Source organism: Danio rerio, chromosome 3 (genome assembly GCF_049306965.1).
Source record: "Danio rerio strain Tuebingen ecotype United States chromosome 3, GRCz12tu, whole genome shotgun sequence".
Taxonomy (NCBI): Eukaryota; Metazoa; Chordata; class Actinopteri; order Cypriniformes; family Danionidae; genus Danio; species Danio rerio.
This window is the reverse complement of record NC_133178.1, coordinates 5,910,119-5,923,534: the sequence shown is the minus strand read 5'-3', so window position 1 is coordinate 5,923,534 and position 13,416 is coordinate 5,910,119. Positions and strand designations below refer to the sequence as shown.

Sequence of the window (13,416 nt, the reverse complement as noted above, 5' to 3'; positions counted from 1 at the left end):
TTTGTGTGTGTGTGTGTATATGTATATATATGTGTATATATATATATATATATATATATATATATATATATATATATATATATATATATATAACAGCTATCTGCCTCCAAGTCTGAGAAGTTATCAGTATCAGCAAAAAATTCATATCGGTGCATCCCTACAATTTATTTGTATCTATCTGTCATGATGACAGTACATAATATTTGACTAGATATTTTTCAAGATACTAGTTTTCAGCTTAAAGTGACATTTAAAGGCTGAACTAGGTTAATTCGGCAAGTTGGGGTAATTAGGCAAATCATTGTATAATAATAGTTTGTTCTGTAGAAAATCAAATATATATATATATATATATATATATATATATATATATATATATATATATATATATATATATATATTGCTTAGAGGGGCTAATAATCTTGACCTTAAATGGTTTCAAAACCTAAAAACTGCTTTTAGCTAATATAAAACAAGTAAGACTTTCACCAGAAGAAAAAATATTATAGCAAATACTTTGAAAAATTCCTGAATGTGTTAAACATCATTTGGGTAATATTTGAAAAAGAAATTGACAGGAGGGTGAATAATTTTGACTTCAACTGTATACAGTGCTCAGCATATATGGGTTCACCCCTCACACATCTATATTTTATATTTATAATGTTAATAGGAAGCTGTACATTATTATATTTGTGCATATACATTAGTGTGTTTTCTTGGTCTTTTAACTTACCGCTGTAAGTCGCTGTTGCTGTGATTGTCCTCTAGATGGCAGTAGTACACAGCACACTGATAGCGGAGGCGCTGGAGGAAAAGCTCAGAACAAGCAACATTAAACTCGTGTTGAAGATGAGAAGAAACAAAGAGGCTACACTTCAGCTTTTATCAACTCTAGAGAGATTATTTAGCGAACACGACACAACTCCTGCCTTTCTTCATTATATCCTGGCTCTTGACTGTCAATTCCTCTGTGAAAGCGATCAGGAATAGCGGACTTTTACCGTGTTCATATGTAAACAGGTAACGTTGTGTTTCTCTCCTTATTTATTAGTTCAGATTCCTACTTTCTCAATATTCAAGTGTTTTTCTCTCGGCTGTGTTCCTCTTCAGTGTCGGTTTTCAGCTTTGTTTTTGCTTGGTTTTGGCCACTAACCTCTTTATTAAAGCTCTCGATGTAAAAGCTTCTCGCGGTAAAAGCACAGGTTATGATTCCTGTTTACTTTCACACATTCTTATACTTCAGGATTTGTCTGATCTTTATTAGCGGCAAATGAAATGCTGTGTTCACTCATTTCACCCTCATGGACAAATACTGTAGTCATTTATAGGAAATAGTGTAGTATAAACACAAAACACCAACACTGTACTACATTTACAACAACTATATTACAACACAGCACAGTTTACTGCAGTAAAAACTCATGTTTACTACAGTATGCAGAGCTTTTTCTCTTTTCTCCATAGTTACTGCTGCAGCTTTCAGTAATGCAGTTTGTAAATACTATAATAAATAAGTAAACTTTATTATAGTATGGTTGAAAAACACTTTAGTATTTACTATAAATTACTGTAGTATTTTTAATATGCTAGTCATGTAATTCTGTTAATCAAAAGTGCAGAGTTATGGGTAATTAAAATAATTTTATAATGTATTCATTACGGTATTTATCTTTGTCAACATTAAGTTAAACAACATTAGTTCATGTTAAATCTCTGTTTATTAACTAATGTTAACAAACACAGCTCTGGATTTTATTAAGACATTAGTAAATGTTGAACTATGATTAATAATGATTTACATTTAAATACATGAACTAATGGATAATGCATTGTTTTGTGTTTAAAATTGATGAGCTAAAAATAATTATTTATTAATTTGCTGTAAAAGTTATTTGTATAATAATAAGCCGTAATTCACTAAATATATAGTCAGCAGCTCGTTGTGCTTTTCTGGTTCATTTTATTATCATTTTGAGCAGGAATTAAAGTTTGGTCAGTGGTTTATCCATTTTGCACAGCAAATAATTATGGTATAAGTTAAACGGTTAAAATGTATCATGTTTTTATTTTGTATTATTAAGTTTTGCTGCAAAAATGTGCAACTTAGGCATGGGATGATAATTGTTTTCAAGGTATACCGCGCTTTGCAAAAGTCAAGGTTTTGAGATTTCCTGTAATACCGTTCTCAGGGTATGTGTAAGATTTGATGAAGACAGCAGAAGTCAGTGATTCATTTTAATTATTTAGCTTCACATGTTCACTGCTCCAAAAATTTTTAATCTTTAGACAAATAAAATATAAAATGTTTTCAAAGGGGGAACAATTGTTGTTTTTTTACCCAGACATTTAACAAGAATATATTTTAAAGCAGTATTCACAATACTGTGATAATCAATGACTTTCCCTACCGTGAGTTGAGTCATGTGACCTCGCTCTGTTAAGGCTGAACTACACTTATTATATTATCATTTATACTTATTTTATTATTTTGAGATCATATATTATATTTGCGTTGGGCACATGTACAGTCCAGCGCAGCCTTCACATACCCGCACACCAGTCAACAAAATGTACATATTCGTCACAACAACAAGTAGCACACGCTTTTGTGATTGGTCGGTTTGGTCACAATACAGTGATATTTTTATCCAAGGTTATCAATCCCCTTTGAATCTTATACCGGCCCATGTCTATGTGCAACATGTATTTGTTTTCTCGTCGGCGGTAACACGTGCAACTACAGATGTGCCTCGCAAAAGGAGCAAAATTAAAGGATTGAAAAGAGGAATATTGCTGCTCCCAGTTTAACACAGATGAGTTAATGCTGAATCAGTGCTGATGGTGATGCCTAGTGCTGGGCGAATAATCGGAATCGACATTCAGAACTAGAGCTGCACGATTCTGGCTAAAATGAGAATCGCAATTTTTTATTTTTTTTGCTTAAAATAAAGATCACGATTTTCTTACGATTCTGTACATGTAAAATAAAGGTTCAAAGGTCAGCAATTTTAGTTTTTTCTCAAACATATGGTAAATATGGCGACATTAATATCATGTTTAGGTCTACTGGTTTCGATAAATTATTCTATTCTACTTATAATAATTCTGATGTTGAATTATTATGTTTGAGATGTATGCTTGCAATCTGTCATTGACAACATTATTAGACCATTTTATTCACTGGTTCAATCAGACATTTGTCATTATCAGATTCCCTCTTGCATTATATTCAATATATATAGGCTATAGTAGGGCTGGGCGATATGGCAAAAAAAAAATCAAGGTTTTTTATAAAGTTTTACTAAATTTTTATATATTTTTTTATTTAATATGATTTTTTTTTATTGTGTAACTAGTCAACTTAATACATAACAACAACATGACTGAAGTAACATTCTCTTTATAAGTAACTTGAAAAACCATCTGGTTAAGGAACATTGTATTTTTAATGGCCATGCTTTACATAAATTGGTCATCAAGGTGTAAATAAATGTAAAACAAATTCACGAGTTAAATATCGTTGCAGAAGATTTAAATTTGTGTAAATATTGCAGTTGCAGGAATACAGGGGTATTTTTTTGCAAGTTTTGCTGAGTCTAGGAAAGATTGGCTGTCAGCCTTTGACTTTGTCTTCTTCTGATTGAATGACAGGTTGTAAAGCTGCTGCCTTTTTCTTAAAAAGATACAGTGGAAGAACTGAACATGGAAACTGTAAAGCCTAATTTAACCCAATGTGTGAAGTTGTGGACGTATAGCAGGAGCAAATACAAGCTCCAGATGTGTGTCTAATATAAAATAATTCATTTAATCTATTTTTCTTTTTCCCCCTTTTAAATACCGATCATTTGATGCGCTTTGCTCCACTCTCTGTATTATGCTGCCTGATCTGTCTGGTTTTCAACCAGGTCCGCTAAATGACGTCATGGGGGCGGGTACTTTCATTTTCACTGCTACAGGCCCTCACCTCTGCTCGTGTTCAAACCAAACGATCGCTGCGGTTTTTCACATGGCAGGGTTTTAAGTCCTTCCTACATGTTGAGATCGAGTTTATCGACTTGATGAGGGAATATGTCTTGACAATCCACACAGACGTGACTTTGTAAAGCGTGAAGTCCTGTAGGATTTTACTTGCTGCATTAATCTGAATGTAAATCCCCTCGTCAGGCAGTGCTGGAGTAGCGTGAGAGAGTGGACCAAAGCGCGTGTGATGCAAAGGTATAAACAAAAGAAAAATACGCAACATAAGACACTTAAATGCTTTTATTTGTTGTATTTGGAGCAGCTCTGCGATGCATGCCCACAATTTCATGCATTGGGTTAAATTAGGCTGTTCAGTCTCTGTGTTCAGTCCGTCACTACCATGATTAAAGCGTGACACGGCGCGCACATGACAGTTTAAAGTATCACACACCAGACACACGCATTTGCATGCAATTAAACATAAAACAAATCAGATGGCGCTCTGTGGCGCGGCTGAAATATGAACTGCGTCCTGAATCTTGGCTGGGCGGTGCTGGTGTATGTATAGAAACCTATGATTAGAATTCTAAAATCCATACCGCTACATGGTGCTGCGTGTCCCCGAGTGGCGCTTCTGGTGTGCGACCAAATATTTTTATTTAAAAAATCGCGATTTCTCGATTTAATATAAAATTAAATCGTCAAAACGTAAATTCAAATTAATTAAAAAAAATCGCCCAGCCCTAGGCTAGAGTTGTTATACTGACACTGTAAACATTTATCTGTGTTCACTATGAAAGAAAAAACATCAAATGCTTGTTGCAGTCATTACTCTAAAATGCGATTTGATTATTTAAATGATGTGCTCACTTTCGCTTTCATTTTCACTTAAGTGCGGGTCATACTTCGAGCGGCTCTCAAACAATCACTCTGTGCCACGAACTAAATATTTTTACAACTTTATTACCTGTTATTCACAGCCTATGCAGACTCTGTTCACTAAAGTAGACGCGCGAGCGCACGCCCTCTTTGTGGTAACGGGTCACGGTCAGCAGCTCGTCACGTGTAATTTCGCAGCCACGAATACATCATAATATGAAAACAAAAATGACATTTACAGGTGAATTATACCTTATAAATACAGCATGTGACTCTTTCAACATCATTTGGATGTGATCATGTCGCTGAGCAATGTATGTGAAACAATAAAGAGACTCGTGCAGCCGCCACCAAACAGTTATACATATTCTTGTGGAATGCCATATTTTTTATGTTATCAGACAACAATATTTATCTGGAGACTTTAAAGGAAATATTTTTGAACGTGAATCCATCTAAAGTTGTAGAATTTTTATCAAAAGGAAATCTTAAAAAACTGTTTTAGATTTTTTATCTTATATATTATCATTATTATTATTATTTATATATTTTACCTTGTACATTATTTATTGCTGTTGATGACTTTTAATTGTTAGAATATTTTTACTTGATCTTTTTTCTTTTTGCCATGACATAGCCATAGAAGCTGAAATGGCAATAATATTAAAACTCTCTCTCTCTCTCTCTCTCTCTCTCTCGTGTAGCCGCATTGCTTCTCTCCTGAACTTGAAAATATGATTGGCAGAATCTTAGAAATGCTGGATTAATATCGTCTAGGGGGTCGAATCGAGATTACGATCTTTTTTTCGATTAATCGTGCAGCTCTTTTCAGAACCTATATTCAATCAAAATTTTCCAGGTCAATTTTTTCAATTACTTTCCCTACCGTGTGTGGAGTCACTACACTTATTATATTATGTTTTATACTTATTATATTATTTTGATATTATATATCTGCCACAAGGGCGAAGTAGGTAGTGCTGTAAACAGAAGGATGCTGGGTTGCTGGTTCGAGCCTCGGCTCAGTTGGCGTTTCTGTGTGGAGTTTCCTCCGTGTGCTCCGATTTTCCCCCACAGTCCAAAGACATGTGGTACCGGTGAATTGGGTAGGCTAAATTGTCAGTAGTGTATGAGTGTGTGTGTGAATGTGTGTGGATGTTTCCCAGAGATGGGTTGTGGCTGGAAGGGCATCCGCTGTGTAAAAATGTGCTAAATAAGTTGGCGGTTCATTCCGCTGTGGCGACCCCGGATTAATAAATTTAATCTCATTTTGAGGTAGAAACCGGCGGACGTGCAACAACTTTAACTATGAGGTAAACACAAAACAAAACTTTACATCCGGAGCTCCTTCACGGGACTCCACACTAGTAAACAATCGCTACATTGGGTTCGCGCCATTCGCGCGGCTCTCGGTCCCGCCCAGACTCGTCTGCGCTACCAAGCTGACCAATCACAGAGTTTGCGCTACGTGTTGTTGCGACGTGTAGTTACATTTTTTGAGAGGTGCACATCAGTAACGGCCACGGCGAAGGGCTATGCGTCAGCGCCGTACCATACGCCGGCGTTTGACGCAGATGTAAAAATCAGCCTATACTGTTTCCAGGTCCAAGCTGCTACTCATTTGATTTGAGAATTACAGTGTTGTTATAAGTAATCCAGTATACCACAGTTGCGTGATTTATAAACCACAATTAAATCAGCTGCAAATGTTCTTTTAGTTACACATTTACTTGTATTGTGCACAATTATTAAACAGTGAATATATCCAAGATCTCTAAAGATAAATCTTTCACTGAATGTAAAAAATCCAACACTTTCGCTTTTGTTTTGATTAAACTTGTTTTGCTAAATATTAAATAAGCAGATGAAAATGATTTACCTATAGATATGAGAAGTAGCGAAGTAGTTTCAGAGTGGTGTGATGAAATGCTGGTTAAGCATATAAATGTAGACAGTCATTATAACAGAGCAGAATGCAGAGCTAAATGTGTTATAACGTAAATGTAAAGAAGAGACCATCGTGTAATAAATAGTGAACTTTAATCAGTGAATATGAGGTGGTTTCGCTTGTGAAATGCGGTATAAATTCCTCCCATTTTGGCGTTTTTAATTCTTTTGAACACATTTAGGGGCTGCTTGTCAACTTGTCAAGGCTTCTGTGTTCGTTCTTGCTGTCAATTGCAGAAGAAGTGATCGATAAAAGGTTTCTGGTAAACAGTGACAGCTGCAGGCGCTGTGTGACGTGCGTGAACGCGAGATGGGAGTCAGATTTAGTAACGGAGTCAGATTTTGATACAACTCTGGCACTCCATGTCATGTCAGTGATGTGTCATTCTGTCATTTTGAACAAATCTTTTGTTTGACTCCTGGAGTGAATCATTCATTTGCGCATATACAGATTTGTGCAAGTGGAGCTATTGTGCTATCTTGGAGTGGTCTGTTACGCGTAGACAGCGCACCTGTGGCCTCAAACCATATCGGTATGAATAATACCCAAATATATCCCCAGAATCCGATATACTGCCCGGCCCTAAAATCCACCACTTTAAAGTGACACAATATTATCAATGCATTGTCCAAATATGGACTCCACAATATTATCAATGCAGTCCTTTAGAAATAAGCATCTAAAGGTAATGATGAAATGGTAATACGGTTGAGTTTATACGACAAGTGTTTTAAAATGAATGAATGAAGATCAGTGTATCTTGCTTGAAATTTACAAAAATACACCAAAAGTGATGATGAATGAAACTTTAGGGGTGGTAAACTTTTACTTTCTTAAATAATTAATTTTAAAGGCAGTGTGTTTATTTTTATTTCAGGCCTGATGGAGGAGACACATGAGAAAATCAAAGAAAACTCACTGAAGAGAAAAGACAAAAAGTGTGTCACCTGCACTCAGTGTGGAACAAGTCTCTTTAACAAACAGAGTCTCAGAAATCACATGATGATCCACACTGGAGAGAAACCATTCACATGCTCTCAGTGTGGGATGAGTTTCAGACACTCATCAAACTTTGGTAGACACATGTTGGTCCACACTGGAGAGAAAACACACCAATGTGATCAGTGCGGGAAAACATTTTTGAGGGCTTCAGCGCTAAAGAGACACCTTCGAGTTCATACAGAGGGGAAGCCTTATTCATGCACTGTGTGTGGAAAGACTTTCAGACATGAAGACGGTTTTAAAAATCATCAGAAGATCCACACCGGTATGAGAGAGCATATTTGCTTGGAATGTGAGAAGACCTTTATTACAGCTGTAAAATTGAAAATACATGAGAGAACTCACACTGGAGAGAGACCTTACAAGTGTTCACACTGTGACAAGAGATTCAGTCAGTTAGGAAGCCTGATTAAACACAAGAGGATTCACACTGGAGAGAAACCGTACAAGTGTTCATACTGTGACAAGAGATTCAATCAGTCAGGAATCTTGAAAAAACATGAGAGGATTCACACCGGAGAGAAACCTTACAAGTGTTCACACTGCGACAAGAGATTCAATCAGTCGGGAATCCTTAAAACACATGAGAGGATTCACACTGGAGAAAAACCTTACATGTGTTCACACTGTGGCATGAGATTCGGTCATTCATTTAGCCTGACATCACATATAAAGATTCACTCTAGAAAGGAACCTTGTAACCTTGAAGGTGTAAAGTCGCCATAGTCTAACAAGACTGCTTATCTGCTTTGTTTCTCTTTAGATCAGTGGTCCTCAACCACCGGGCCGCAGACCATTACCGGTGAATGGATTCAATTCAATTCAATTCAGCTTTATTTGTATAGTGCTTTTACAATGTAGATTGTGTCAAAGCAGCTTCATATAAATGGTCATAGTAACTGGAACAGTGTGGTTCAGGTTTTTAGTGTTTAAGTTCAGTTTAGTTCAGTTCAGCTCAGTTCAGTGTGATTTATCATTACTGAGAGTTCAAACACTGAAGAGCAAATTGGATCAATTGGAATGGATCAATTGGTACCGGGCTACACAAGAAAAAATCAATTAAACGGAAATAATTAATGATCTGAGTCTGAACGTTCATTTATTTAGAACAATTACCCTATTCTCTCGCTTGCATCTCGGTCACTTGAGCGCCCAAATTTAATCCACAAGTAGCAAAATGAGCAGGAAACAGACGTCTTTAGAAAGTTTCTTTGCTAAGGGGAAAAGGCCCAGTGAATGGCGAACTGCCAAGGAATGGATCCGCAATGCACCTGTCAACAAATCAGGTGCCAACATCCCAAGTCTCCCGGAAGTTCCTGCCAAAAGAATGATAATCGGCCTTTTAGGCATATCACATATTGCGTCTTTTCTAGAGTTTACACAAGTTCGTTATTTCGTATGGAGGTGTGCGGCGTTCGTGACTTTTAGTCTGGAAGACTCGGCGCTGGCCTTCCAGACCAGATGCACACAGTTGAATGAATCCTGCAAGTGCACCGCGAGTCACATGACAAGAATTGACCGATCAGCTTCAGCTTGTATGGAATATTCACATTTCGGTAAAGGGCGTGACACACCAGAAGCGCCAATCAGCGCAGAGACACAGCGCGCACATTCAGTTGAAAGTATCACACACCAGACTCGCACATCCGCATGGTATTTAAAATGTAACTATTCAGATGGTGCTGCAGAGATATAAACAGCGTCCTGAGTCGTGGCTGGGTGCTGCCAACTTGCGGCGCCAGTGTGTGTACCCTGATAGAAACCTATGTTTAAAATTTTAAAATGCATGGCGCAGCGCGTCGCCGAGTGGCGCTTCTGGTGTGCGAGCTGCTTAAGACCAATCATCTCAGGCAAACACAGAATACTCAAACACTGCATTGCTTTGTAATTGTTTCCTTAATTAAAACTTGTATCAGAGTGGCAGCAATGATTTGTCATTTGGTGATGGTTGCAACCTAAAAGACAGAAAATAATACTTCACAAACTGTATTGTAAATAAATCAGTAATATTACTGAAATTAATTTATAAACTGAATAAGTATTAATTTACACACATTTACACAAGTGAATAAATAGACTCAGTAATGAACTAAACATCTGCAGATTTCTGTGCGCACAGATTGTGTGTGGGCCGAGTCACACCCTCACAATCCAAGTAGGGTAATACATCGAATATTAGCGACATTATCTGAATCATTTAAACTTTTAATTATTGCTAATATCAAATATATTCACACTGGGCCAATTCTTTCATATATCAGGGTTTCTGGAGGACTCTTAAAAAATCAAAAATTAAAAAATCGAAGTTTTAGGCCTTAAAAAGTCTTGAATTTGCCGTTCTAGGTCTAAAATATTTTATGTACTTTTTTATTTCACTAAAACCATGCAGTCCTCTGTAGCACATCCTCCTGTTGTCTGTAATAGTGTTGACGCTGTACTGACCTTTTTTCTAATTCCCGCTAACATTTAAGTGCTGCTGAGTGCATTCATAAACGCTACTGATTTGCCATAGTGTTCACCAGTGCTCAACAGAAATGACTGTGATTGGCTCATCAGGTACGCTAGTGTCATTGAGCTGCTGTTTTGTTCCCGGCCGTTGCAAGGTGGCGGTCAAGAAAGCAAGCGCCGAAATGGAAAGACTTCCGCACATCGCGGTCATTCTGCTTTTACTGAATCTTTTGGTTTTGGACAAACAGAAAGCGACTCGCGGCCATCTGTCTCAAAAACATTATAAACATTCAGAACAACACACAGTGTCGGCAGAAGCTGTTTTTGGAGGAGACAAGCAGACATCACTGTGTATCGCTGTGTTTACCAAGCTCAGTCCAGCGCCTGTCACCAAGGTACAAAACATGGCACACACACATACACAAACGTACGTTATGAAAAGGATAACTTGCTGTACAGTTGGCGGTTCGCTTCCATTAATTGGTATGATTGCATTCACATCAGAAGTGATCCGTACTAGAGTTCTCATGAACCGTATCCCAGACCACCTCTTTCAGGCGGACTCGGGTATGGTTCACGGGTGTGCACCCGAGTTCAGAAGACAAGTTCACACTAGCTAAACAGACAGTACTATGACGTCAAACGAACCCGGGTGCGGGCCAAAAGTGCTAGTGTGAAAGCACCCTAAGAGACTAAAGCCACCTTTCCACTGCACATGACATTTGGACACAGCTGTTGGAGTATGCCCCCTTGTGGCAGTCGCACAGAATTTTCAGTGTTGTCGTGCACCATCGAAAGGAAGCTGATTCTCGTGGTGTCCATAATAAAGTGCAAAAAAAAAACTTCAATCTCCGTGCGTTCACCATGATTGACTGAATGAATACTAAAAGCTCATAGACCTCTAAAAAGTTTGGAGGGAATGTGGAGACAACATAAAAAAATATATATATATTAGAAATGTTTTTTTAACATAGACCTTTTTATTATTAAAAAAGTAACAACGAAAACTCTTACGTCTCATTTCGCTTGCTTGGGCAACACTGGAATACATCACATCCAGTCGACTGGTCGCATACAGTCTACACACAGCTCTCGAACTACTTTCCATTGGAGATGAACGACTTCCAGTCTTTTGCTCGTTGTTTGTCGTGTGCAGTGGAAAGGAGGCTGAAGAGGTCCGGCACACCGAATGACCCACCAAAATCACTCAGGTGTCCCAGTAGCACTAGAGTGCATTGCAGACACCGATTCTAAGATGGGACAAACTTCCACATCTGTTATTTTACATTCTGTCGAGAGTCTAGTTAGGTTTAGTGTACTGCGAAGCCAGAAGTCAACATGACTGCACTCCAAGCCTCACGTGAACAACAAACCAACCACCAGGGAACCCATGTGGGAACCCAGCTTGGCAGAGGGAGTTCTCCACATCACAGAAGGAACACAGGTAATGCCTCCAGATTAATACTGAATTGCTGTAAATTTTATGTAACCCTGAAGAAACAATAGAAGGGTTGAATTGATTTTTGGTTTGTAGAAAAGGTCTTACAAATCCTGTGACTTGCATCATTAAACTCTCTCAAACTCTTCTTTTCCTCTACTCCTCTGTACAACCTGTATACAGGGCTGGATTTAGAACACATTAACCCCTGGGGCTATAGCAAACCCAAAGGCCCCATTTATTTTATCGTCTCACAAAAGTAGCTTTTTTTTTCTATTATTATTATTTATTATTTATTTATATTATTATTATCTAATTTTCCACTTGATTTATATTTGATTATTATAAACGTTTTTTTATTTCACTAAAGTAGGTGTACAAGCATACAAAAGTAATCCAATAACGTGAACTTTTAAAATTTTAAAACTGCTGCCAAAATCAGAAAAGAAAATGCAATACTTCCTAGATTAGTGCTTCACGATAAATACTTTAAATAGGGTTATCCTTTAAAAAGTTCACTGTAAACTTTAGCTGAGCTGAAATCCTTAAAATATCTTTAAATCCATGCTTCTTATTTCCCAATCGATCTTGAGTCAATCAATTACGGAAGGTGAGCATGTTTTTTCCCCTCAGATACAGTTGAAGTCAGAACTATTAGCCCCCTTTGAATTTTTTTATTTATTTATTTTTTTTAATGTTTCCCAAATGATGTTTAACAGAGCAAGGAAATGTTCACATTATGTCTGATAATGTTTTTTTTTCTTCTGGAGAAAGTCTTATTTGTTTTATTTCAGCTAGAATAAAACCAGGTTTAAATGTTTTAAAAAACATTTAAGGTGAAAATTATTTGCCCCTTTAAGCTTTTTTTTCCCGACTGTCTACAGAACAAACTATTGTTATACAATAACTTGCCTAATCAACCTAACCTGCCTAATTAACCTAGTTCAGCCTTTTAATGTCACTTTAAGCTGTATAGAAGCGTCTTGAAAAATTTCTAGTAGAATATTATTTACTGTCATCATGACGAAGATAAAATAAATCAGTTATTAGAAATGAGTTATTAAAACTATCATGTATCCTGGGAAATAAGTCACCCTTATTGGGGACTAAATAGGGCTATTTAGAATTTTGATTGGCTCGGAGTCGCTGTAGCTCATAGTTTAGCGACGTCACTGTTTTTGAACAACAGCAGTGGAAAGAATTCTTTACGTTATCGGCATGCAAAAGCATAAAGCTGCGGTCACATTAGAGTTTGAGCATGCGTTGTTCTGTCCTACGGCGCTGTGAAAACGGGCGGAATTAAACAAGCTTATTAGACATTTAAAAAAGCGAGCGATTGCTCCATGTTTTAAATTTCTGTCCAGAGAGGTCATGTTTTGAACCTTGATTGGTCTCACGCAGTCAAGTGATGCGATTTTGCAGGTCAGATTTCACCAAGCATGAAGTTTGCACCGCAGCAACCTGCGAAACTTGACACATGACCCTGCGTTTCCGGTCTGACGCATTCGCGTGCGTAAGAATTGGAGACTATGGGAGGAAAAGCCAAGTGTGATCGCAGCTTAAGGGGGCCAAAACCTTGGTCCTGGAAGGGCGGTGTCCTGCAGAGTTTAGCTCCATACCCAAGTAGACACACCTGAAGCAGCTAATCAAGCTCACATACTACAAACCTCTTGGCAGGTGTGTTGAAGCAAGTTGGACTTTAACTCTGCAGGACGGCCCTCCTGGACTGAGTCCTGAT

The 13,416-nt window shown here is 37.5% G+C and overlaps 2 protein-coding genes across 3 annotated transcripts in view; both read left to right on the top strand.

Annotated features, from left to right (window-relative positions):
- The first annotated feature begins 822 nt into the window (after nt 1-822).
- On the top strand, nt 823-8,872 carry zgc:113102. The gene is made up of 3 exons (XM_073944105.1): nt 823-1,023; nt 7,668-8,435; nt 8,556-8,872. Exons 2-3 carry the CDS (start codon nt 7,673-7,675, stop codon nt 8,651-8,653), a joined length of 861 nt encoding a protein of 286 aa, XP_073800206.1. The 5' UTR covers nt 823-1,023; nt 7,668-7,672; the 3' UTR covers nt 8,654-8,872.
- Nucleotides 823-13,416, top strand: part of LOC101884644 (uncharacterized) — a 34,256-nt gene continuing 21,662 nt past the window's right edge. The window contains exons 1-2 of one of the 2 annotated variants that reach the window (XM_073944032.1): nt 823-1,023; nt 7,668-8,530. Coding sequence is in view for 1 of the 2 variants with exons in the window: in XM_073944029.1 (XP_073800130.1) it covers nt 11,579-11,684 (106 nt within the window). In the remaining variant the exon portion in view is untranslated. Of the gene's footprint in view, nt 1,024-7,667; nt 8,531-9,327; nt 11,685-13,416 lie in introns of those variants that run through there. The other variant, XM_073944029.1, reaches the window with a different exon arrangement.

What these genes read in the sequence shown, in the direction of transcription:
- zgc:113102 (XM_073944105.1), top strand. Translation starts at nt 7,673, where the DNA reads ATGGAGGAGACACATGAGAAAATCAAAGAAAACTCACTGAAGAGAAAA. An exon ending in ACACTGTGGCATGAGATTCG is followed by an intron (nt 8,436 to 8,555) that starts GTCATTCATTTA and finishes GTTTCTCTTTAG; the next exon opens with ATCAGTGGTCCTCAACCACC.